The sequence below is a fragment of the Leguminivora glycinivorella genome, chromosome 21 (assembly GCF_023078275.1).
Source record: "Leguminivora glycinivorella isolate SPB_JAAS2020 chromosome 21, LegGlyc_1.1, whole genome shotgun sequence".
In the NCBI taxonomy this organism is placed as follows: domain Eukaryota; kingdom Metazoa; phylum Arthropoda; class Insecta; order Lepidoptera; family Tortricidae; genus Leguminivora; species Leguminivora glycinivorella.
Genome location: NC_062991.1, coordinates 8,892,730 through 8,918,698, shown reverse-complemented (window position 1 = coordinate 8,918,698; position 25,969 = coordinate 8,892,730). Strand labels below are relative to the sequence as shown.

The following is a 25,969-nucleotide window of genomic DNA, read 5'->3' as shown; positions in this document are numbered from 1 at the left end:
GATATATCCGGTTAGAATATCAGCCGTACACCAGTCTACCAGAGCTCTCAACGCGGTTCCAAGAAGAGTCTCTCAAGAAGCAGCCACACCAGTTCATCGAAGCCCTGTTGTACAGCAAAGACAAGGGAGTTGTGATGACAGGAGACATGGTGGATGAAATAGGAAATGATGGGAAGGTAAAATTATCGTCACAAAACTGACAGTGAGTTAAATTTTTTTAACAACTTATGCTAATTGGGGGGTCCCAAATTCTGAAAATGCTCCTACACAGACTTAACGATATATTTGGCTATTGGCTAAGCCGCATAAAGTTTTATGAAAGAGATCTGACGTTACGAGTAGGTATCTTACCTATTTTTGCTCCTTCCAGTACAACCCCATCGGCAGATGGTACTCGGAGTGGTTCTACAAGCAGGTGGAACATCACTTGGAGAACTACGAGAGAGGGAGCCAGCAGCCAGTTGTCGAGTACATGCCGCTCAGGCACTACTACCATAGACACACTAGAAGTTTCTTCTGGGAGTTAAAAGTAAGTTGCAAATTTACTTATAAATAGTGTTGTTAGTTGTGTTCTAACTAGTCACTGATGTCATTTTAGGTATTTAGTTATTTATTTAACCCTTAAATGCATGACTTTGACAAAGATTCATTCAAATTTGAATTTTGACATTCTGTTAATAGGGTCAAAAATGCATGATCATGGTGCATACATAGATCACTATGCATTTAAGGTTTATAGGTTTACCAACAGTTATAAGTTATTACAATGAATCTTATGTAGTTTATACTAAAATTAAGTACGTGCTTAATATAACTTACGAGTAATACATGTAAACACAACATGCAAATATTTAAACTAATAAAGTCTACAAAAAGCTGACAGACCGAATAAATGTTTTGTTATGTCAGGATTGTCCTGAAATCAAAATACCTAATCAGAGTAATCAATCACAGGGTTTTGAGTTACAGTGTTAACCGTTTACTGGTCAAAACTTGAGCGCAAGCCCATACTTATACTGTTCTTTGCAAAGAAAGCGCCAAATATATCGTAACACATCTTTGTTAGTTTAATAATAAAGATCTGTTCCGGTATATTTGGCGCTTTGGCCGTCACAGTGTATTTGACGCTGACTGTAAAAGTCAATTGCAATGATCGGATTGGATTAGTTCCATATTGGGATGCTCTCCTAAAATTTAGGTATCTAAATCTTTTTGGGTAATATGCCTACTTGAAAAATAAACCAGCATTATAATTAAACCTTATTTGAATGTTTCCAGGACATCATCTCCTTTGGCAACCACCCTGTTTTCCGCCTACTGTTTGGCTGGCTGATGCCTCCAGAAGTGTCTCTGCTCAAGCTGACACAGCCAGAGGCTGTCACCAGGCTTTACAACAAGGGCCATGTCATCCAGGACATGCTGGTACCCATAGATATCTTGGAGAAGGCTGTTCTGCTGTTTCATGACAAGTTTAGGGTGAGTCCATCTTACATCTTCTCTTTCATCTATTAAGTGCCTCTTCTTCTTCTGCTGTTTGGCTGGTGGACATATCCCGAGGTGTCTCTGCTCATGCTGATGCAGCCAGAAGCTGTCACCAGGCTTTACAATAAGGGCCATGTTATCCAGGATATGCTGGTGCCCATTGAGACCTTGGAGAAGGTTGTTCTGCTGTTTCATGAGAAGTTTAGGGTGAGTCTATGTTACTTCTTCTTCTTCTGCTGCTACTTGGCTCGCTGCTTCTTCTTAAGATGTCTCTATAGAGGTTGCCACATAGCCAGAAGCTATAAAGGCCCATGTCATCCAAGATATGCTGGTGCTCATAGATAATTTGAAGAAGGCTGCTGTGAGGAATTTAGGTTAAAGTTTGCAATTCCCTACCCCGGGAACTTCATCCAGTTCCATCTAATTCAGCTGGCTAACTTCATTTCAAGGTCAATTCTGCATTTCTCGAAAAAGTGCAGTTTCTCCACTCGACACCATAATTATATGGAACTGGTTTGGAATTTAGCTTGGATGGAAAAAAATGGAGTTCAAAATATATTCTGGTTCTTACTTTCACAGGTGTATCCCATTTGGCTGTGTCCCTTCAAAGTCCCCAACAACCCTGGGCAGCTGAAGGTCACCGGCGACTGGCAAATGTTCGTCGACATCGGAGTCTATGGCATCCCTACTGCTCCTGGATATGAAACTGTAAGAATAACTTTTACCTTAATGCGCCTTCCATTTTTGTCGTTAAAGATTGAGAAATCACGAACAAGTGTGAGGTTGAGGCACTGTATTATAAAGAGTACTATCGTACAGTATGGCCATTGGCCACTCCCGCTCCCCGCTGAAAGTGCCGCCCACCCACTCTCGGTTACCTTACAGTTACCACCTGTCAAAAACGCGAACAGTCGACCAGTCATATCTCACTCATAATACAAGGATGGTACGCGTTCACCTACAGGACTTTAGTTAGACTGTGTGCTAGGAACGCGCCTCTTTCATATATTTGATCGCCAGTGTCCGAAGTGTGGTTAAAGTATGAAGGAGGATTTTGGGAAGTTGATATGGATCTGGACCTAAGAGAGTAGAGTGGCTTAAGACCAGTTAGGAAAAAGATATACTACTCATTTCCTCTGTTATAGCAAACTTGCTGGGATTCAAAATACTTACTTATTTGCCCTTGAAGAATCCCTTATGAATCTCTTAAGTAAGTGGAAATTATAATCTGATCAATCGTAATGAAAGTGTTTTTAGGGAAGGTTTTCCGCTTTGGCACAGAACGTAGGTACGGCAAACGTAAAGCTTGGTATTTACCTCCGTACACTTTGTGGCTCTAGTGTGAAAGGGTACAATTCTCGCGGAGCGCTGGAGAAAAACCGGCGTAACGTGACTATTTTGAAAAAAACTTGTATCTTTTTCTGTTAATGAAAAGAAAAATGTAATAAGTATGTATGCAATGCATATAGACTTACTGCGTTTTAACTTTGAGGAGCCGTGTGAGATACGAGATTTTTTAAAGTAGTGACGATAAGTCATATATGGGACATACACCCTTTTTCACCTGCGCTCCGCGAGACTTGTACCCTTTTACAAAGAAATGTAGATGTAGTCTATTTCAGTGTCGAAGTTTTGACGATGATGTTTCAAAATACCTTTTGCTTGCAGGTATCAGCAACCCGAAGCGTAGAAAACTTCGTGACCCAAGTAAAGGGTTTCCAGATGCTCTACGCCGACACTTTCACGACAGAGGAAGAGTTCCGGCGCATGTTCGACCACACGCTATACGATAAGGTGCGAGAAACGCTGCCGTATTGTAAGCAGGCCTTCCCTGACATATACGGCAAAGTCAATAGGAGCGTGAGGAAGTGATGCTGTTGCATTTGGGATACTACTTTTAAGTACACAAAATCTCGAGGTTCAAAAGTAAGAAACAAAAACCTTGGTTGTACGATTGACAAACTAAACCTTAAGGAAGACTTATGATGAGGAAAGTCACGTGGATATTTCATTGTTTGTTTTCTGTGCTTATTTAATAAAGTGAGTATTATAAATTTGTTCTAAGTGTTGATGGTATGTGTTCTATAATGTGTTAATTCCATAAAATACTGAGCTACGAAAGCTACTAAGCTAAGTATGAAACAGATATAAATATAAGGAAAAAGGAAGACTTGGCAAATAAAGGAAGAGCTGGGTTACTTTCAAGTCGATACTCTACAAAATAACTTAAATAAAAAATATCGTTTATAGATTTTATTTACAAAATTTAACAGTCAATTGTATTAATAAATATAACAAAACATACATTTCTTAATTTCTAAACATTTATAAGTAGATCTTATTAGGCTGAGATACCTATAAGTAGGATTTCATGGCAAATGTAAATAATCTGATTTACGTATCACACAACATTGTTCTTATCAAAGGGCAAGTGCACTGCTAAACGAAAGCGCACGCTTTGCACGCTTGAATGTCGGGCTCAACCCGACTCTACAGGATCAAGTGCACAACTGCACGCGAAGCGTGATTGCTGTAGGGCTGCGCCCGATCTTACAAGGTCAAGTGCTCTGCTGAATAAAAGAGCACGCTTCACGCGCTTGAATGATGGGCTGCGCCCGACCCTACAGGGCCAGGTGCACTACTGCTTATTTATTTAGGCATCTATCTGTTTTGTATAATTTATACAAAAATATAATAAAATTTCACCACCCCCTTTCTTCCCGTGGGTGTCGTAGAAGTCGACTGTGGGATATGGGTTCAATTGTGGCGTAGGCGAGAGGCTGGCAACCTGTCACTGCAATGTCACAATTTCGATTTTTTTCAACCCCTTTTTGCCAAGAGTGGCACTGAAAATTAGAAGTTCATGTGCTCTGCCTACCCCTTTATGGGATAAAGGCGTGATTATATGTATATGTATGTATGTAATAAAATGTGAATGATGTTGTCAATAATCTACAGAAATGGGGCCAGTGCTGGCACAGCGATGAGAATAACCGCGTCAGTAACGTACCAACGCGACTCACCGCTCGCCCCGCGTGAGTGCACCTGTCTAACTATGCGGCATCGTCGATTTTTTGTTGTATACCTATAGTATGACGCTAGTGTAGTGTAAGCCTAGTACTCGTACTGAGAGACGATGACGACTAGCCTGGCCACAGCGCTGCCCGCAAACTGCCGCCGCTGGTACAGAGACATAGTCAGCTCCAACTCGGCAACCTGCGGCCCTTCCAGCGCGCACAGAAGGGACACCACGCACATGTTGCCGGTAGGCCGCGTGCTGGAACATAAACAGATTTTTAATAATACGTCGGTGGTAAATGAGCTTATGGTCCGCTTGGTGGTAAGCAGTTTCCGAAGCCTATGAACTATTACATTTCAACGTCAACACATAGGAACCTGCGGATTTGGATAAGTGGCGTGTTCTCGTTTTGAAGGCCGAGAGCCGAGATCCTCCTTGGATCGCAGAACCATATTAGTTAGTTAACACTTACTTAACACTCCACTGGCTCGTTGAGGTCTAGCTTAAGTGACGCAGAATGCGTGCAAAATTACGCCAGTGTCTAAATTCATTGATTTCTTTAAACTTTTGAACGCCAAGATCAACATTAGTACGAGTTGTGCACATCGCCTGGCCCCGTAGCCGAATGGCATTTCTCCGACGCGAAACGAAAACGAAACGCCGCGAAAGCTAGTCTCGCTCTGTCGCGTCAATACGCAAGAGCGATAGAGATAGATATCTACTAGCGTTTTGTACTCGTATAAGATTATTAAATATAGCGGATGCTTTCAAAGGAACCTTTACTTCTGATGTTTACCTTGGTGTGAGTGTAGTATTTATGATAAAGCTATTATACGATTTCCGAAGTGCGTTTTCACATTATCCGATCCGATATCGGATGTAGGACCGATATCCCATACATTACAGGCGCCATCTTGGGTTTTTTCCATTGAAATCCTTCCGACATCCGATATCGGATCGGATAATGTGAAAACAGACTAAGATCTCAGAAGTACTTACTCGAAACAGGCCAGGCTAGCCGGCGTGACCCCCGGCGCCGCCTGCACATCCACCATTCTCATCTCGAAGCTCATGAAGGAGTCTGCCCAAGAGGGCCCGTGCATTGTAAATAGGTCAACCTGAAAAATGTCAGGTATACCATTTATAGTGGTAATTTTATACGAATATATACCTAATTAAATAAATATTGTTTTTTCTGCTGGTTAAGAAGTTCCAATGTATATATATAGCTATTTAATTATCAAATTGATGGTGGTATATTGTTCCAGCATTTAAGTTGTGAGGTATTGAAAATACCAGTAGGTAGTACGTACCTACCGACGGGGAAATGAGGGAAGGACGCGATGACCTAATGATATGCTCTTATGGAACTTTCAGTAGGAGCAGCAAGGAAAGCGTTATTGTTCGTCCTTGTCACAATTTCAATTTTATTTATTCCCAACCAAAACTTTTTATGGATTTAGAGTGGAAAACAAATTACACTTACTTAACTCGACCAAATTTCGTTGTATTGTTTCTCTTATATGCGGACGGCAGGCATATTATATTGATTATTAGAGTCAGAACAAAATAAATCTGCAAGAATCTGATAGCTTCTGCAAGGGTTCATCGAAGGTTGACGTTTTTAAATAACGTTTGCACTGGTGAGGCTGTCAAATTTGTTACGTAGGTGGTGCTGACTAAATCTTAAGTGAAGATACTGACCCGTCCGAGCGGAAGGTATATATTTGCCACGAAGGTGATGAAGTTGTAGCTGTAACTGCTGGGCTGGTGCACGCAGTCCCAATCTGACATCGCGCAAGTCCGCTGGATGCGCGTGCAGCGACTGCAATATTGAAAAATATATGTAGACTAAGAAAAATGTAACATACAGTTTTAATAATGTATTCTTCCTTAAGTCTAACTCACGCACGACCATAAACTGGCCATGGAGTGAGTGCCACAATGCAAAGGCCCGAATGGTCGGACCAAGAGGAAATGGCCTGGATGAACTTGAACGACCTGGATGCATTTCGCAACAACTGAATGAATATTGAAATTAATCGCGAAGTCTAGGGGAGAAGGCTTTTTTTGCTCAGCAGTGTGGTGACAACTTAAAGTGAACTTTGTTAAAATATGTTAAAATGTACATTTTATTAAATTTGCGTACTTACTGTTTGGCTTCCAGCTGGTACCCTGCCGGGCAGCTGATGGTGTGACAATGGTAACTTCCCCGCGTGTTTTGGCACACTTGGCTGGGATCCGAAGATCTAGCACAGGTAGCTTCGCCAGTCTCACACTCGTCAATATCTGCAATCAACAATGACAAATTTTAGAGAGAACTATCAGTACCTCTTCTTCGTCGTATCCTCATAACCAGAGATCGGATTTTTGTGCGTCATCTCATACTAAAAGTCATTAAAATGACGTAAGTCACTAAGAATGTCGCAAATCCGTCCGATCTCTGCTCATAACTGAGGGTCGTGACCACTATAAGTCGCTGTACGTTGCACTGCCCTCCACTCAGGTCGATCTTTTGCCTTTGTAAAGGATCCCTGGAGCCTATCAGTATCTTTTTTGTAAAATTTCTTGCAACAGCAAATTGATCTTCAAATAAGAGAAGATAAGTTGGTAATGTCTGAATTACCCATCAGGTATTTTTACTACGCTGGATTGCGATAGCAATTCTCCGCGCAAGAAAGCTGCCGATGTTAGGGGCCCCCGTTGCCGTACTGAGAACAGTGAGAGCTTTCCGCTTTACGTAAAATACTTACGCCCTTATTCATAAACGTCTTCATAAAGTTCAATTGTCCCTTTCTATCACACCAATACGTCAGAAAGGGACAAAAGGACTTTATCGGCTTGATAACTTTAGTGAACGTTTATGGATAAGGGGGATAAGATTTAGGTTAAGTACATACCTATGCAACTGTGCTGGTCTTCAGACAGCCGGTATCCCTTGGGGCACGAACACCGGTAGCTGCCAGGCTCGTTGACACACTCTCCGCCGCACAGACGCGCGCGGCTTCGACTCGAGGCGGATGCGGCGAATTCTGCACACTCGTCTACGTCTACACAAGTCCTGGAAACAGAAGAACATATTAACACACACACACAGTGTATAATTTACTAGCACATGTCAAAAGGTAGGCTTACCCCAGCAATTCCCGAAAAGTTTGTACATTTGGATCACGTCACCGATTTCGATAGAGTCCATGATGCTGAGCAAGATCCACTAGGTTTCCCAAAATGTCCCAGGTAGTTTGTATGAAACTTTCCTTTTTTGTTACCGAAAATATATAGAAATCAGGTAACAAAAAAGGAAGATTTCATACAAACTACCTAGGACATTTTGGGAAACCTAGTGGATCTTGCTCAGCACCAAAATCGGAGACGTGATCCAAATATACAAACTTTTCGGGAATTACTCACCCTTATTCGCCATTAAGCTATCCACCATTATCGCTGTCTTTATATTTGACTAAAGTTCTTGTAACTCTTTTTGTGGATCCTAGTCTCCACGTCGTTCTATTGGTAAGGCCTATGAGAGCTCGGGAGATCACTTAACTTTTCGAACCACGTTAGTTACTTTTTCATTTCTTCTTAATTTGTTTGTTCATCTTTACGTTACGATTGGTGCCTCTTGCAGACCAGTATCATCGTGGAATTTATCGGGTTGTCGGGCGAGTCAGTTGATGTCATTGGCAGTGAAAGAGTTACTTACTTGCCATCCTCCTGCATCCTGTATCCCTGGTGGCAGTAGCAGCGGTAGGAACCCCAGGCGTTAGCGCAGCCCTGCTGGCACACTCCTGGAGTCTCCGTGCACTCGTCCACATCCATGCACACCTAATATAAATAGTTACAGATGTTAGTGATGATTAGTGTTTACAAATTACCGTATTTAGTGCATTCCACGAAAATGCTTTTATTTTGTATGACAGTTGACAGCTACTTTAATGAAATCCGTAAAGCTCCCTTCAGAACAGTTTTAACAATTTGTTAGCCAAGCCATGGCATACTGTTACACACAAATCGCTTATTAGCGTTTTTAAAAGACACGTATTTGAAGAATCGTATTTTGTAAAGGACAGTCACCGGCAAAAATAAGTGATGATTTATGTACCTTGTCATATTAACGTCTTGTTTGAAATGTCATACTTAATTGTCAACGATTAAAAGCGACAAGGTACAGAAATCACTTCTTTATGCCGGTGACTGGACATCTTCGTGTGCATGCATCATTTGACGTAAAATAATAAGGGATAATAGGTACAAAACTTACTTTGTCGTTAGAGCGTGTATTTCTGAAGCCTTCGTTGCACTCGCAGCGGTACGAGCCCACGGTGTTGACGCATTTCGACGAGTATGAACACGGCTGTAAGACAAATAAAACTTGACATGGATTCCATATTTCTACATCAGTAAAACGATAGAACGATATTTATAGAGATAAAGTGTCCCGAAGATAGTGCAGACCCTTTCATCCACTGGAATTTGCCACATTGATTGGAATATGCATGCATGATTGGACAAATACAAATACTACACCTATTAGAACAATTCTACCTGATATGGGTGTGGTGAAAGAATCGAGTCAGTTCATAATCGGGGAGGGCGCTACATTAGCAATAATGTCCAATCCAAAGCTCTTAAAATTTACTGCCTGGCTTAAGGTTTGGTCCTGGATTAGGGAGTGTTAGGTACAACTTACGTTTCCGTATTGGCACTCGTCGATGTCCTCACAATCTTTAGCACCGACCAGCTGGTGTCCCGCTGGGCACTGACAAGAGTGGCCGCCGAAGAAGTTCTCGCAGCGCTGCTGAGGACCGCAATCTGACTGGTTCACGGCGCATTCGTCTATGTCTGCAAGAATCAATAGTAACCTATTCATAAAGATGAAGTAGGTACAAAAACCTAATTTGGGCGCTGCGCGAACGGCTATCTATCTAAATAATGTAGAAAAAGTTAGAACATCAGTCTGATGTCATCATCTGCCGGTAGGTACTATAATGAACCAGGGTATGATGAGAAGGTCACAGGGCGTGGAAGTGGCAATTAAGCGAAACTTGCGAACCAGTCGTTTGGAAACGCTTCTGTCAAACCCCGAATGAGCTTCTTATTGAGGATTAGGATGGAACCATAGCCTGATTGGACCTAAACTTGGGAAACTGACATACTAACCTAAGCACATCTTCTCCGAAGTCAGCCGATAGCCCTTCTGGCATGACGTCATCACAGCGTCGACTTCTCGAACTCGCGAATACGTCGGACGACGGTAGCGAGGGCCGCGGGTACCATACTGGGCGCCAACTGTGATCACGTGAGGGTCCCGGGAGCTGGGGTAGGCCCTGGGTGGGGTTTGTGCTGGTGCAACTAAAAACAATAGAAATAATTAAGAGGCCTTATTAATGCTCATCAATTTTGTTTGCTCATCAAACAGGCACTTAAATGGACTAAAGCGTTCATTTGTTACTTAGCGTAAAATAAGTTAAAATCGAAGAAAAATTCCGCTTTGTATTCTAAATTCCTGAGTCAAAAAGATCAAGATTTTAATAAAAAGTACTATTTTGATGTGCCTTTAAAAATTACGAGTTTTCAGTCCGTAAGTATGAGGATTTGTGTTTTGAGTATGAACACGGGAAATTGATCCACTAAGTTTGACTAACTTAGTAAAGTAAAATTTATTTCCAAAATACTTAAGTTGTAAGCATGCTTGAATGAAGAAATCTGTACGCATGCTAAAAAAGAGGACATTACCATAAACCGGTGCCTTTTCGCACTGGAAACCACCATCAACATTGACGCAGCGCTCATTTGCCACGCAAGTGTGCCGGTTCGTAGCGCACTCATCGATATCTGAAAACACATAGGTATGTATAATAAAATGAATTCTCTAAATATACAGACACAAGACAACATCTAAACTCAGAACTGAACTGGCCAAATTGCTTGTTTAGTTGAATAGCAGCCCATATGATGATCGCCAAATTGAACTTTACGAGATCTTCTCACAAGGTTTTGGCGATGTTTGTGATGGTGGTAGTGGGGATAGTGGGAAGAATCTTTACCAACACACTGTCCCTGTCTAGAGTCGTAAATGTATCCCATCTTACAGAACTGTGGTGTCTGCTGCGGCCGCTGCGGCTTTGAGTGGGATTATAACCTTGGTTGCGATGATTCTGGCCGTGGTAGTGACTGGGAATGCGGTGCAAATCCTTACCAACACACAGCCCCTTTCCAGAGTCGTACATTTACCCCATCTCGCAGAAATGCGGTGTTTGAGGCGGTCGCTGCGGCTTCGGTCGAGATTGCAGCTTTGGTTGTCAGGGTTGCAATGAGGATAGTGGTGAGAATCCTTACCAACACACTGTCCCTGTCTGGAGTCGTAGATGTATCCCATCTCGCAGAAGTGCGGTGTCTGTGGCGGCCGCTGCGGTTGCGGTCTTGTTTGCGGCCTCGGTTGGGGCCTTGGTTGCGGAGAGGGCTGTGCTGACGGCTGCGGGGACGGTTGTGCTGACGGATGAGGTGACGGTTGCGGAGACGGTTGAGCTGATGGTTGCGGACGGGGTGGTGCTGATGGTTGAGGTCGGGGTTGCGGACGCGGTTGCGGTGGGTAGTAGGGCCGAGGAGCCTCTGGAATAAAAAAAAGTAAAACATTATTTAGGATGGTGGCCTAAAATAGTGAGAAGAAATCCCCTATTTTCCGCCTCTGAACTCGCGAGCTTCTGGACTCGCGGCACCTGTTGTTTTAGTAATTGATGAATTAGTAGTGGAGGATATGGTAGGAATTGAAACAGCACAATATCCCAATGGGTTTCTTCTGAAGCTCACAGGCGTACTATTTAAACATTATTTTACTGCCAGTTGGGGACACAAAGTTTCCACTTGCGAGGATTTTAACATTTGGTTTTAGGGATCCTGCGGGGTTACCATGAAGTACTATAGCCCTTCAGTTTAGGTCGAGAGAAAGGGACGCAGCTATACCAGTTCTATAGCTCCGTCCCTTTCCCTCAACCTAAACCATGGCACTTTAGCACTTCATGGTTACCCCCCTTATTGTCATTCCTTACCTGTGGTGGTCGTGGTAGTTGTACTAGTTGAAGTGGTAGTGGATGATGTGGTGGGTATAGTGGGTGCCACGGCACAGTACCCTGAAGGGTCTCTTCTAAAGCCTGTTATACACTCGCAGCGGTACCGTCCAGGCTCGTTAATGCACTTCTCCAGGGCACTGCATATGTGGCGACCACTGCATTCGTCGATATCTGCAAAGCAGGTAGTTTTGGATAAATATCTATAATAATCATAAAACTTGAATATTTTTATGCTGATTTTAATGCCAATAGGGTAGTCTTACAGCTCCCTAATTTATCTTTCAAATTATCTTTCTCATCATATGGCAGAGAAACACTAAACAAAAATACACAAATAAAAAACCTAAATCTCTACCCAGAATCTCTGTAGGGTGGAAAGAGAAAATTCACGGAAATGATAGGGCCAGAGGGCACATTCCGAACATAATCTATGTATAAATATTCTACTTTCGAGAAATACCTCTTCAGGCAAAAACGACTCACCGACGCAATCACCCGCAGCATTCTTCTCATACCCGTTCAGGCAATGCAGCTCATTCGGATCAAAATCATCAGGTTCATTCTCCTTATCCTTCCCTATAACATTCGTCCACTTGTCCTTAGGGATATCCGACGTGTCTACTTCTACTCCTCCATCTGGATTCTTCTCTTTTTCAATAACCTCTGGAGTTGTCGGAGGAGGGATGTTGGTATTTGGAAGTCTGTTTTCTGGTCTTCTAGGGTCGGTAGTAGTTTCTGTAGGGTTTGTAGGTCTGGGTCTGTTGGTATATGGTCTGGTCGGTCTGCCGAATGGATCGTATTGGGTGGGCGGTGGGCGGTAAGGTCTGGCTGGTGGTGGCTTAGGAGTTGTGGGTTTAGGAGTCGTTGTAGTTGTAGTTGTGGTACTAGTGGTAGTACTTGTAGTGGTAGAAGTGGTAGAAGTGGTAGTAGGTTTAGGAGGAGGAGGAGGAGGGTTAGGTTTAGGTGCTGGTTTGGCTCCTGTTGCTGGTGATGGCGCCGGATTTCGTGTGTCGTTGGTTGGTTCTTCATCACTGTTGAAATAAATGTAAATTTTCTGTGAATTTCATGTTGGTTATTGGATATATCTTCAGCGGACAACAAAACTTTTGCTCATATTTTAATTCATGTTATTAATTAGAAGCGTACTTCCGATATACATTGTAGGTACCTACATACAGTGTGTTAAAAGCAAATGGGCTTTTTAAAAGAGCATAATTTTACATGGTTATTTTAACGTAACCATGCCCTTAATTTTATTTAAGTTAATTTTAGATAAAAAATATAGTTAAAAACTTTCTAACAAAAATGTTATTTACTGAAATAAAAAATATAGTTAAAAACTTTCTAATAAAAATGTTATATACTGTATAAGTATAATATAGTTACCTAAAAGTAGCTCCTAAAGACAACAAATTTAGTAAATAGTATATGAATAGAATATAAAACAGTTATAATTCATTATTTTATTTAACTGGCGCAGTCGGTTGGATGAAAATTTTACTTTAAGAAGTCCTTATGGACCATTCTTTACATCGGAAGAACTTACTCAGTATAATAATACTCGTAGTCATTAGAAGTGGGTGCTTGGGTGGTTGTGGTGGTCGAAGAAGTGGGGGCTCGACGCGTGCAGGTGAATGACCCCAGCACGTTGAGACAGTGGAGGCCAGGAGCGCAATTGTCCAGCTTCATAGCACATTCATCAACATCTGGAAAGAGTATGGTATAATAACTGCACTCTGAGTTAGTAGACCAGGAATTTAATAAGGTTTGAGGATCATGACTGACGTTGCAATGACTGCATGTCAACCTACCCATGCTACGCGTTAATAGAGTCTGTTCGGGAAGAGAAGAGTCGTGGAATGTATTATAACAAGGTGCTGCCCAAAAAATCAAACAGGCTCCCTTGCGCATTGGAGGAATAAATTTATAGTAAAATTGCAGACCAAAGGATTCCTATTCCTAATCCGAAATCTACAATTCACGATGACGAATGTTATGTAGTTATTAATAGCCAGACAGATTACGTTACCTTCGCAGGATCCTGACGTAGAGTCTAACTCGAACCCGTTCTTGCAGCGACACTCGTGTCCACCATATGTGTTGATGCAGTTCTGGAATTGGTCGCAAAGATGCGTGCCCTCTCGACATTCATCGATATCTGAAAGATTGATTTAACATCTATAGTACATATATGTTAGAGAACCTGATCCGGTCCCGAGAGTCCCGACTGAACACTTCATACCTATCTGTCTACGCTTTTTACATCTCCCATCGCCGGCGGACCATGAGATGGACGGACGGACTTTGTCAAGCTATAGGTAAACAGAGAGAATAGTTTTGTAACATTACCATCGCATTTGTTGCTTCCAACGCGCATCCTGGTTCCTTCTTGGCATGTTTTTGAGTTTAATCTGAAATTTGAAAAAATCAATGTCAGTCGCTGGTATCCAATAATGTCCAGCAGATATCGATTATCAAGATTTTTGGACCCAGCTCGAAAACTGACGAAAAATTGAGCAGGTTCGGGGTCACGGTGATTTGTTGTTTTCGAGATCAAGACACACATAGAGTCACAGCGTATGAGGAGTCCTATTTAGGGTAAGTACCTACATTAAATTAGATACATACCTACATAAACTGAAGTTAACTTACTTCGGTAAGGTGCTAATTTTGGACTTGCAGTCGTAGGCCCCCGGGAGGTTAACGCAAACTTGATTCCTCTTGCACACCTCTGAAGCTTCTTCACACTCATTAATATCTAGAAGCAAAATAATGTCAGACTTTAAATAACTGCGTATACTTAAATTTAATGCTATTAATGATTCCGTTGAGTTTATTTTTAGCTTTGATTTCCAGACAGAGTATACTGGGTTTGGCCAGTCCTAAACTCACGATTCAAATGAAATATTGTTGTCTTTACATCCTGTCTGAATGCTGAAGTTTTCTAGTGTTCGACAGGATGGGGTTGTTAATGATTTTGATGACACCATCATAGCTATGCCCTGTATCCAGTTTTGTTCTAGAATATTTGGCTTAGAGAGATGTAAATGGAATCCAGGACAAAAATATCTGAAAAAAATGTTTTGACACACATTGTCATGCTATCCTAGACTATCTGCCGGTCTAGCACAACTTGCACTCTGGCGAGTCCATACCTACTTGAAGTCCTGCTTAATGTATCCGCGCACGAGAACGCAAATTGGGCTAAACCACCTGGAAAGCATTTGGACCGTCCAACCCCATTCAAACTACTGCTAAGTTCTGTTAGGGCTGCAAAAAGTCTCCTCTCACCTTCGCCAATACCAGTAGCACTGTTGACCTAGAAGCCGGGAGTGCATCGTTTGAACACGTGATCCTGGCAGAAAGCCCCGTGCGTGTTGATGCAGTGCTGCAATAGTCGCCGGCAGTCGAGGTGCTCATCGCATTCAAATCTCACTGCTCTCCTGTTAGAACAAGTCTGCTCACCTTCGCAAATACCAGTGGCACTGCTGACCTTGAAGCCAGGTGCGCATCGCTTGGAGACGTGATCCTGGTAGAAAGCCCCGTGCGTGTTTATGCAGTGTTGCGATAGTCGCTGGCAGTCGAGGTGCTCATCACATACAAACCTTACTGTTATCCCGTTAGAACAAGTTTGCTCACCTTCGCAGATACCAGTGGCACTGTTGACCTTGAAGCCGGGAGCGCATCGCTTGAACACGTGATCCTGGCAGAAAGCCCCGTGCGTGTTGATGCAGTGCTACAATAGTCGCCGGCAGTCGAGGTGCTCATCACATTCAAACCTCACTGCTATCCTGTTAGAACAAGTCTGCTCACCTTCGCAAATACCAGTGGCACTGTTGACCTTGAAGCCAGGAGCGCATCGCTTGGAAACGTGATCTTGGCAGAAGAAGGCTCCGTGCGTGTTGATGCAGTGCTGCGAGAGACGTTGGCAGTCGTCCAGGTGCTCATCACATTCATCGATGTCTGAAAAAGAAGGTCGCGAGTTTGAACTAAAATCGTGATAAGGTTTGCTCTGCAACGCCATTTGCATAGTATAGACAACTATTTGCGCACCTGCACATATTGTTTAAAAATAAAATATAAATAATCAATACTTATTATAGGACTAGGATGAAAATAATTTTTAAGAAAAAAAACTGCCGCCTTTGGGGTTCTGGTGAAAGCTACTTGCGAATGTTGGATTATGAAGAAATGTGTAGGTATTTTTTAAAACTGCTTTTAATACTTTAATTATTTGATGGCAACACAAATGAATATACGTATACGTTTAAGGTTTGAGGAGTTTCCTCAATTCCTCATGAATCCGATTATAAGAAATCGAAGCTTGTCAAAATTTGACTTGAAAACTCAATATTCTTAACAAACATAACTAAATCAATGTCATTCTTATAAAAATACCAAAGTTACTACGAGTGTGCCGTTCAGATTTAAGGAGTTCCGTTCTGATCTTCATCAGCAGTTCCACTGCACCAAATGTCACTGTTCTGGACGTATCTGCATGCTGTTCTTATAAAAATACCAAAGTCACTATAAGCGTGCCGTCCAGATTTGAGGAGTTCCGTTCTGACCATCATCAGCAGTTCCATTGCACCAAATGTCACTGTTCTGGACGTAAATGCATGCTGTTCCTTAAAAAAACACAAAAATCACCTTATGTGTGCCTTTCAGATTTGAGGAGTTCCGAGCTCGATTTCTCCAGGATCCCATCATCAGAACTGGGTTATGAGAAAAATGGGACCAATCTGTATGCATAATACATTCAATCAAAAACAAATTTCAAAATCGGTCCAGTAACGACGGAGATATCGTGGAACAAACATTAAAAAAAAATACAGACGAATTGAGAACCACCTTCCTTGAGAGATTTGAGGCGGCGGTTAAAAAGCGCTGGTGGCCTAGCGGTAAGAGCGTGCGACTTTAAATCCGGAGGTAGCGGGTTCGAACCCCGGCTCGTACCAATGAGTTTTTCGGAACTTAATTATATGCGAAATGTCATTTGATATTTGCCAGTCGCTTTTCGGTGAAGGAAATCGGACTAATTCCAGTAAAGCCTGTTAACCCTTTGAGTTGGAAGGTCAGATGGCAGTCGCTTTGGTAAAACTAGCGCCTTCGCCAAATCTTGGGATTAGTTGTCAAAGTGGACCCCAGGCTCCCATGAGCCGTGGCAAATGCCGGGATAACGCAAGAAGAATGATTAATCAATATCTTATCACGGTGTTCCTCAAAGACAGTAGCTGCATTTACAAAGATTTTCTTTTCATTGACAGACGAAGATCCCAAGTTTTTTTAAAAGTAGTGAGATATTCAATTTATAGAAAGCTCCTTCACACATTGATGACCACGGTAATAGAAAATTATGTGGTGAGGGAGAATTATGGTGCAGAGTGCAGAGTAAGCTTAACCTGACTCTGGACTATTTTCCAAAGCCCATAACGTCTTAAGAACTTCCTCCTCTGAAATACAAGAGCAGAAAGGAAGTCACTTTCGCAACAGCTTATTAATATATGAAGTTAATTCTTGGCATATCTTTTGCTCATTTAGTATGTAACCGGAAAAATTATACTCGTAATAAGATAGACACTTTGAGAATTGATTTAAATCCTAAACTGAAATAAATGTCATATACGATGAAAAAATTACCAAGGCCTCCAAGTGTCGAAGCTGGATTAGAACCAGCGTCCTCTGTTATAGCCACGGATGCCTGAACTAGGGTTGTAAATAGAAAAAAAAACCAAATGTTTTTTTTCAGAATTATGAAAAAAAACATGAAAAAAAACCGAGCACCTTGGTTTTTTTTCTAAATATGGTTTTTTTTCAGATGAACAAATAATACTACAATAACGGTTTTTCGTGAGTTGTAACGTGTTTCAATAACAATAACGTACATTTTAATTCAGTATACAAACGTTTATTGGGGAATCCCCGATGCGGCGTGCAGCGTGGAGAGGCGGTGGTGTTGCCAACAGTAAATAGTGATAACTACAAACTACAGATTTCGTAAATGTTGCTTTTATAAGACCAGAAATTAAAGTTATTTGATTAAATTCGTTTAATAGTTAACATTAAGTCTAAAAAACCGTATAAAAGTATTAACTACTTTGCAAATTTTGAGATTTCGTACTTTAGAAAAAAAAACATACTCCAGAAAAAAAACTGTTTTTTTTCACGGTTTTTTTTCGTTTTTTTTCAAGCCAGAAAAAAAACCGTTTTTTTACAACCCTAGCCTGAACCACTCGACCATTCGGTCACGGTGGCAAGGGTCAAAATTTTCAAATATATGCAGACGAATGAAGTATTTTAATCCTACTTTGTATGTAACCAGTGGACCATTTCACCAATAATTACACTCATCATTGGCCCCAGCCCAGGCCCCGTAGCCGAATGGCATTTCTCCGACGCCAAACGAAAGCGATACGCCGCTGGCTCTGTCGCGCCAATACGCAAGCGCGATAGAGATAGATATCTACTAGCGCTTCGTTTCGTGAGCGTTTCGTGAGCGATTGTGCCATTCGGCTAGCCACCCTGAACCCCTTAGCACAGATATCGTTTCGTGCAGGCGCCGCTGCTGGTGCGGCTTCAGTTGCTCCCTCGACGGCCGGAGTCCCGGGTTTGACGTTAACTTGTACTTAGAGGCATATGTAGAGGTAGAGGTACTTATGTCCCTATTGTACTGTTTATCGTTTTGATAGATCATTGATTAAAACAATTTGTACTCACCAATGCACTCATCGTTAGCCCCAGCCCTGAACCCTTTAGGACAGATATCGTTTCGTGCAGGAGCCGCTGCTGGTGCGGCTTCAGTTACGCCCTCGACGGCCGGAGTCCCGGGCTTGCCGTTACACTTGTAGCCACCGATCGTGTTCTCGCAGAGATACTTTGGGCAGGGTGGGCGGGGGAGCTGGCATTCGTTTATATCTGGAAATAAAGATGCAGGCAAGGTAAAATATAAAATAAAATCTCTGATGCCTGCATGAGACATCGAATAGTCGATTTTATAGCCGCCTATTTCCTCAACTAAAGGCTGTACCTAAGTCCGTATAGCCCTTAAGATAGCCAACCTTCGGTAGGAGATGGCACTGGATAAAGAGAAGATTTTCTCAACACATCCCAGTTGTGACAACCTTGCGAGACCCTAAGGTTATTAGACTATGCGTATAAATTGTCATTGGAGGAGGTAGGTATGTCATCAGGATCAGAACAAGTGCAAATCCCAACTGAACTACAGTATGGGGCAAATCCCACAGTTTCTTTCTACCTTGAGTTGCGGGCGTCCATAGGTTACGGTGACCGCTGTCCAAGTATACCGTCGACTAGGTGTTTGTTATACTTACCATCGCACACCTGGTTGATGACGTTCTTCTTGAAGCCTGGTGGACAACCAGGTACTTCTCGCTTCTTGAGTGGTACACACTTGTAGGAACCCGGGGTGTTATGGCAGACGTGATCCTCTTGAGTGCAAAGGTTGTCAACTGATTCTGCGCACTCATTGATATCTGCAAAGATAAATTATAGAGGTTGGTTGAACGAACGGTGAGGGAGGTGCAGATCTAATTGGATTTATTTGATCTATCACAGCATTTTAAAGATATATTGTACAGCAGTTTCTGCGTAAATACCTGAGATCATTTTGTAAGCTCCTGTAAATTCGCTGATCCAGTAACATGACTCGACGTAGCTCGCTTCCTTGACCAAACAAACTTAGGAGAGTTTCGACTGTCGTAGATAATCCCATAGCTGTTAATGCCAACCTTTGCAAGAACCACAACGAAGTTATGTTACCAAAAGATATTGGTAAAGAAGGACCTTAGATTCTGTAAAGCTATTCATAAATGCTAACCTTTGCAAGAGCCATCCTTATGTTTCCTAAAGCCACTGCGGCACAAGCACCGGATAACGCCCTCACTGTCATCGCAGTCTTGGTCAGCTTTGCAGGAGCTAGGCCCACAACGCTTAACTGCTTCTGTGGTAGTCGTTGATGGGGCTTCGGTTGTCGTCGGCTTTGTTGCTGCTTCCTGAAATATTTGGGAAACTATAGTTGGTTTTGTTTCGTACGAAGGTAAACGTGCGACCTCGTTCCAAGAGGTCGCGGGTTCGACCCCGGCTCGCACCAAAGTTTTTCGGAAAGATGTGCGAAATGTCATTTGATATTTGCCAGTCGCTTTTCGGTGAAGGAAAACATCGAAAGGAAACCAGACTAATTGCAATAAGGCCTAGTTTACCTTCCAACCCGAAGGGAAAGTCAGTTAGCAGTCACTTTCGTAAAAACTAGTGCCTTCGTCAAGCATGGAAATCCCTGTTTGAGAGCCCTATGCTCCCATGAGCTATGGGAAATGCTGGGATAACATCATCATCAACATCATCATCATCTTAGCTGGTTTTACTTTCGTAATATCTTTGTACGTAATCTGGAACTCTGGTTATAATAAGTTTTCTTGGCAAATTGGATAAAACTTACAACATTAACGACAAATAAAGTGGTATACCTAAATGTATATACAGGGTGAAATAAAAAGGACCCTTTAAACTTTGCAAAGTGACTTTTGGGGTCATAATGAACAAGTTTTATTATGGGACCAATGCTGAAATCGCGAAATTTGGCTGTTCCATAGAAATGAGTGTTATTTCACTATCGTGTATCTATCCATCTTTCTCAGGTTGGACAGAATGTTCGTATCTAGTGACAGAATGTTAGTCACCTTGAGTTTGGCTATTTTATTCAGAACTTAGTAAATAGGAATGAAACTTACAACACAGCACTTATAATAAGAAGTCTTCCTCAGATAAGAGGCGGGGGAGACGTCTGGTGTAGGAGGGCTCCCGCACGCCTCTACGCCCTGAGACTCCCCTGTGAGCGCGCCGAATTTGCACTCTTCGCAACATGTCTGAAAGATTCAAATTAATTAGAAAAGATTCAAAAGACTTTTACAAGTGTTCATTTTTGAGAAACTGTTATGTAAATGATAAGTAGCTACTAAATATCTTCAAAGGGACGAAAAATAGAAATTTTTTAATGGGGGTCTCAAAGGAGGCTGTCTTGGAATTGTCTTTCCTTTGTTAAAGAATAAAATTAAAAATTGCCTGAAGTTTGATAACATAATAACGCATGTTTAGTATGACATGTTTAAACTTTAATGCTTTGAGAGCATTTTTTGTTGGTCAAGCGCGGATCCAGCTTCGTGCCCAGGGAGGGGGAAGTCACGTGGTAAAGGCCCCGGTCCCAGGGGGGGGGGGGTCACGTGGTCTATTTGTATGACCAACCTAGGCTCCAGGGGGGGTCATGACCCCCATCCCCCATGACCCCGCCCCTGCACGGGTAGCATGGTCGCGCGATAGACGATAAAATATCAGGCCGTCCCTATCGCACTATTAGTAGGTAAACTAGGTAAGTGCGATAGGGACGGCCAGATGTTTTATCATTTATCGCGCGACCATAATTGCCTGCCTGGATCTGCGCATGTTGTTGGTAAACTATTAGCCTGTGATGGTTTTGATTTTGATTGCCGTACGAGTTATCTGTAAGAAGTGGCGTACTAGAAGAGAGGCCTATGCTCAGCAGTGGGCGATAAAAGGCTGATATGATGATGATGATGATTTTTTCTGACAGTAAAAGATCAAGAAAAGTTACCTTTCCGATGTCTGTGCTTGGTACACTACATCGTTTGCTGGCAGCATACTTCGCGCCTGCAGCACAATCATCCTTCTGTCTGAAAGCAGATGAAAAAACGTGTGGGTAAAACCTAAACTTCTCTGGGTAAGTGCTAAACGACTAAATATGAAAATTAAGTAATATTGGACGAAAACAATCACAATTTTTTATGATGGCGAATTTTGTCTTTAGTCCGTTGCTTCTGGAAAGTTATGTATGAAAATGTTGGCATAATTAATGGAAGATTTTTTTTGATTGGGATATGTACATTACAGGCCGAAGTTATTTTTCATCAACCCTCCCCGTCCCTCCCCCCTCTGCGTCACCCCTCTTCCCCCCCTTAAATAGCCGAAAATGCGGTTTTTCGCGATTTCTGACAAAACCGTTATAGATACAGAAAAAGCGTGTAGGAAAAAAGTAATCCTTGATAAATTTACTACAAATCGTTTATTGACACTTTGGTTCTAGCACTTATAGGTTTCGCGTGATCCATCACGAAAGTTGGTCCTTTACTGCAATTTTCTTTAGTGAATGTTAAGTTTTCTCCCAAATTGCTTACGAAATCTGTTTGATATTACTAAAATATTATAAACTGAAAATGAATTTCAGGGGGAAAAATCACTACCATGGGTGGGACTTGAACTCACGGCTGCTGGATTGATACTCCAGGGCTCTACCAACAGCTACCAAAAGCTCATCCCCAGTCATAGATACACTATATAGATCAATGGTACTCCTAGCGACTACTACCGTGAAAATATTACGTCTTAAATAAATACTGGAATTCCAAGACATATTGGTAATTCCACCCATGGTAGTGATTTTTCCCCCTTAATTTTATTTTAGTCATAAGTTACAATATTTTAGTTATATCAAACAAATTTCGACGATTTCGTATGCATTTTGGGCGAAAACTTAACATTCACTAAAGAAGATTGCAGCAAAGGACCAACTTTCGTGACGGATCACGCGTAAACTATAAGTGCTAGAACCAAAGTGTTAATGAATGATTTGTAGTAAATTTATTAAGGATTACTTCGTTCCTACGCGCTTTTTCTGTATCTTCAACAGTTTTGTCAGAAATCGAGAAAAACCGCATTTTCGGCACTTTAAGGGAGGGTAGAGGGGTGACGCAGAGGAGGGAGGAGTGGGGAGAGTTGATGAAAAATAACTTCGGTCTATAACGTACATATTTCAATTTAAGAAAACCTTCCATTAATTATGCCGTAATTTTAGCTAATTTCCCCCTGCTATTGTACGTCGCCGTCTGGGCAAAGATGTGACTGATATTTGACGACCGGTCTGGCGCAGTCGGTAGTGACCCTGCCTGCTGCGCCGCGGTCCCGGGTTCGAATCCCGGTAAGGGCATTTATTTGTGTGATGAGCACAGATATTTGTTCCTGAGTCATGGATGTTTTCTATGTATATAAGTATTTATATATATTATATATATCGTTGTCTGAGTACCCACAACACATATTTGTACCAAGCAGATTTGAAGCTGGTATAGGTGCTATAGATCGCTCACAGTGTCAGTTAATAAGGGAGGCCTAAGTCCAGCCAGCAATTAACGTCCGTGGGTCAGCAGTTCTCAAAAAGTTGATAAGGTAAAATACCCCATAATGGACGGTGATGCCATTATGGACAAAAAAACACAAATCCTTAAAAATAAGTATCTAAAATACGTTTCTAAAAACTGACGGCTATGTACCATAAACTAGAGTTGTAGAGCTGTTTAATTTTGAAGTTTCAATTAATTCGGTTATTTCTGAAGGATTTGGAGACAAGATAAAATTCACCAGTTTACTGAAAAAAATATCAAGACGAATTCTTAGTAATGTTGCTAAGAGAGATGAGTTCATGTATAAAATAATAAAAAAATAACGCACGGTGTAATCTTGAATGCGTTTTACTTACTGCATTAAGCATGAGATAAGGTAATAAAACATACTAGTTTGTTGCTCCAAAGATATAAAGAAATTATGTTATTTTGCAAGTGTCCATTACTGGACCCGAAAAACTGCCTACCTCCTATGATGGACAAGGAACAATTTACAAAACCAAAATTTACAAGAAACAATCCTATGTTAAAATAACCCAAACTAATTGTATTTATGGTGTATAAAATTGACTCATTGCGTATCAGTTGGCTTTAAAAGTAAAATTTTAAACTTATTTCACTGTCCATAATGGGGGATCCATTACTGGAGAACTGCCGTCCATAATTGGAGAAAAAACACCTAGTTTTAATTTGTTAACTATGAAGAAACCAATAGGATTATCTATTCTGCAATACGCTTGAAATGTAGAAGAAGGATAGGACATTCAAGATTTAACACGCTTGGCGGTAGAATTTTTACATTTATCAGTGAAATATCAAAAACTGGCGAATTTTTTTCTTAAACTGTCCATGATTGGGTTCGTCACCTTACAAAAATTAAGGAAAAAGTTAAATTTGTTTTTATTATTCCTATTTTTTTACTTAGGTACCAAGATTTTTTTGATGAATTGAGATTTTAGTAAGTTTTATTTCGTCATTAAGGTTCTCTAGTATCTATATTTTCTTAATTATAACAATTATCCTGTATATATCTCACAAAAGTCGACTTATATAACTAAATGTTGGTAACAAAATAGGATCAATTAAAATTTGCTGACTTGGCTATGTATGTACAAACTTTTTGAGAACTGCTCGGGATAGAAATGTAAGAAGTTAATTCGTATTGTTGTTATTTTAATGTTTGAATTGTAATTTTTGTAATATTGTTATTTGACCCCAATAAAATAAATAATTATTCGTACTAATCGTACTTAAAGTGGTCCTGGCAGCAGCTCGCCACGCTAGCCTTGCAGGCGGCCTCCTGCTCCGGCTCTATGTAGTCCGGGAGCCCTAGGGCTCCGCAGTCCCGGGCTGACGACAGCGGCACCGCCGAGTCCGATCCGTGCGTACAGCATGCTTCTGTCACGTCTTCGCCGTATTCTGAGGACCAAAAATGAAAACGGTATCAGTTTATAGACGGTCAATCAAATTTTGACACTAAAAATGGCATGAAATTCAAATTTTCTAAGGGAATTGGACCTTCGCTCTTACATTTTCAATAATATTTTCACCACACCAACTGGTAAAGACTCTCTTTGTTATACGAAAACGGATAGCAAATTCACAAAAATTTCAACTTGATATCTTAAGCTGGCTGGTAGATTTTACCTATAAATGATGACTTTGAATCAATATTGAATAAATTGATGGATTTGCTTCTTCGTCTGGTTGTGGTGAAAAATTTTGTGTTTCACTCGGTCGCAAAGTTTGTTTAACCTTCGTGCCTTGAAACCCTCGCAGCGCTCAAGATTCCACTTTTTGGGATATTTCGCTTGTTAGGGTATTAATATTGAAGTGCGCGTTGGTGTCGTGGAAGTCGACATGGGTTCAATCGGTGTGCCACCTGTCAGGTTGTCACTGCAGTATCACAATTTCGTTTTCAGCACATTGCTTCTGCCTACCCCGTTTGCGGATACAGGCCTGAGTTTATACATACAAAGCGTGTACAAACGCAAACAAAACAAGGAACGACTTGAACGGCAAAATCCGTATTGCACTTAGATTGGATAATTTACACACCTACAAGTCTATTTCTAGAGGTACTTCTTATTGCGAATCCTGTCAACAAGTGCTCGGCAAATGATGTAATAATGATTGATAAGTATTACTTATATCGCATGAAGTAGTGCTAAATATATATATCTAATATTTGAGAAGCTGGAGTCACTGGTGCTTTTATTTATACCTACTCTACTACCTAGCTTGCATCTACTTGTGATGTGAAGGTGTTTTCTCCTTATGACATAAAAATGCACTACTAAATACACTACTTATCTAGGAAATAAGTATAATATACTTAACCCTTAGTGCGTTTTCACATTATCCGCTCCGATATCGGATGTCGGGCCGATATCACATACATTAGAAGCGCCATCTTGGATTTTTTCCATTGAAATCCTTCCGACATCCGATATCGGATAGGATAATTTGAAAACGGACTTAATCGGATATGCAGCAGAAAGTAGGAAATTTTAATCTAAATACCTTGCTAAATACCTAATACTATTTTATTGCGGAGTTTAAACTTTTGATGTTTAAACATTAACACAAGTTTGTTTATTTTTCACACGACATCGTGTCAAAAGTGTGATTGCCATATAAAACATTAGGTAGTTGTTATTTATGCAACGATTCTTTTTCATTATTTTTCCGAGCAGATATACTCTGTCAAACAAGTCTGTCAGTAAATAAGAACAAAGAAAACTATATGCATCCTTTTCTTTAGGGTGCTAGAGAAAAGGATACCTATAGTTTTCTTTGTTCTTATTTACTGACAGACTTTTTGACAGAGTTTAAGTTTTTCATGCTAAGTTCTACGTCAAAAAGTACGTCTACGTCCATATATTGTCTAATGCTACGTCTATGATATCTATGATGTTCGCACAAATGTCGGACTGTCAATGTCGTTTTCCTAAGGCAATCTTGTTGATCATAATTTGGGATTATTTATTACAATGTAGTATTGCAGATATTGTAGTAGTAGGTACATATATTTTCAAATAATACGTCTGAGCAAATTTGATACGAGTAGATCATAACGTAATTTGCAATATGGCATATATGGATCCTCAATTTTTGACTAAAGTCAGATTGTTAGCGCTTGTGGCTCTCATGATGGACGAAGAGGAAGAAGAAAGAAGGCGCCAAAATGC

At 41.2% G+C, this 25,969-nt stretch overlaps 2 protein-coding genes across 3 annotated transcripts in view; one reads left to right on the top strand and one right to left on the bottom strand.

Moving 5' to 3' along the window:
* LOC125237581 (delta(24)-sterol reductase-like) overlaps window positions 1-3,546 on the top strand; it is a 29,430-nt gene extending 25,884 nt beyond the window's left edge. For both annotated transcript variants that reach the window (XM_048144712.1, XM_048144711.1), the window contains exons 6-10: window positions 2-176; window positions 371-529; window positions 1,279-1,476; window positions 2,062-2,190; window positions 3,151-3,546. In XM_048144712.1, the coding sequence (XP_048000669.1) occupies window positions 2-176; window positions 371-529; window positions 1,279-1,476; window positions 2,062-2,190; window positions 3,151-3,354 (865 nt within the window). In that variant the 3' untranslated portion in view covers window positions 3,355-3,546. The remainder of the gene's footprint in view (window position 1; window positions 177-370; window positions 530-1,278; window positions 1,477-2,061; window positions 2,191-3,150) is intronic.
* A 174-nt stretch (window positions 3,547-3,720) lies between these two features.
* LOC125237580 (latent-transforming growth factor beta-binding protein 4-like) overlaps window positions 3,721-25,969 on the bottom strand; it is a 37,718-nt gene continuing 15,469 nt past the window's right edge. Inside the window, exons 2-25 of the mRNA XM_048144710.1 lie at window positions 24,029-24,197; window positions 21,197-21,275; window positions 20,319-20,453; window positions 19,409-19,583; window positions 18,903-19,064; window positions 18,289-18,486; window positions 15,385-15,534; window positions 14,224-14,329; window positions 13,921-13,982; window positions 13,601-13,729; window positions 13,118-13,277; window positions 12,055-12,602; window positions 11,551-11,742; window positions 10,841-11,113; window positions 10,238-10,336; window positions 9,662-9,853; window positions 9,192-9,343; window positions 8,763-8,855; window positions 8,205-8,326; window positions 7,402-7,562; window positions 6,655-6,790; window positions 6,206-6,326; window positions 5,501-5,619; window positions 3,721-4,759 (exon numbers count right to left, since the gene is read on the bottom strand). Coding sequence (XP_048000667.1) covers window positions 4,597-4,759; window positions 5,501-5,619; window positions 6,206-6,326; window positions 6,655-6,790; window positions 7,402-7,562; window positions 8,205-8,326; window positions 8,763-8,855; window positions 9,192-9,343; window positions 9,662-9,853; window positions 10,238-10,336; window positions 10,841-11,113; window positions 11,551-11,742; window positions 12,055-12,602; window positions 13,118-13,277; window positions 13,601-13,729; window positions 13,921-13,982; window positions 14,224-14,329; window positions 15,385-15,534; window positions 18,289-18,486; window positions 18,903-19,064; window positions 19,409-19,583; window positions 20,319-20,453; window positions 21,197-21,275; window positions 24,029-24,197 — 3,896 coding nt within the window. The 3' untranslated portion in view covers window positions 3,721-4,596. The remainder of the gene's footprint in view (window positions 4,760-5,500; window positions 5,620-6,205; window positions 6,327-6,654; window positions 6,791-7,401; window positions 7,563-8,204; window positions 8,327-8,762; window positions 8,856-9,191; window positions 9,344-9,661; window positions 9,854-10,237; window positions 10,337-10,840; window positions 11,114-11,550; window positions 11,743-12,054; window positions 12,603-13,117; window positions 13,278-13,600; window positions 13,730-13,920; window positions 13,983-14,223; window positions 14,330-15,384; window positions 15,535-18,288; window positions 18,487-18,902; window positions 19,065-19,408; window positions 19,584-20,318; window positions 20,454-21,196; window positions 21,276-24,028; window positions 24,198-25,969) is intronic.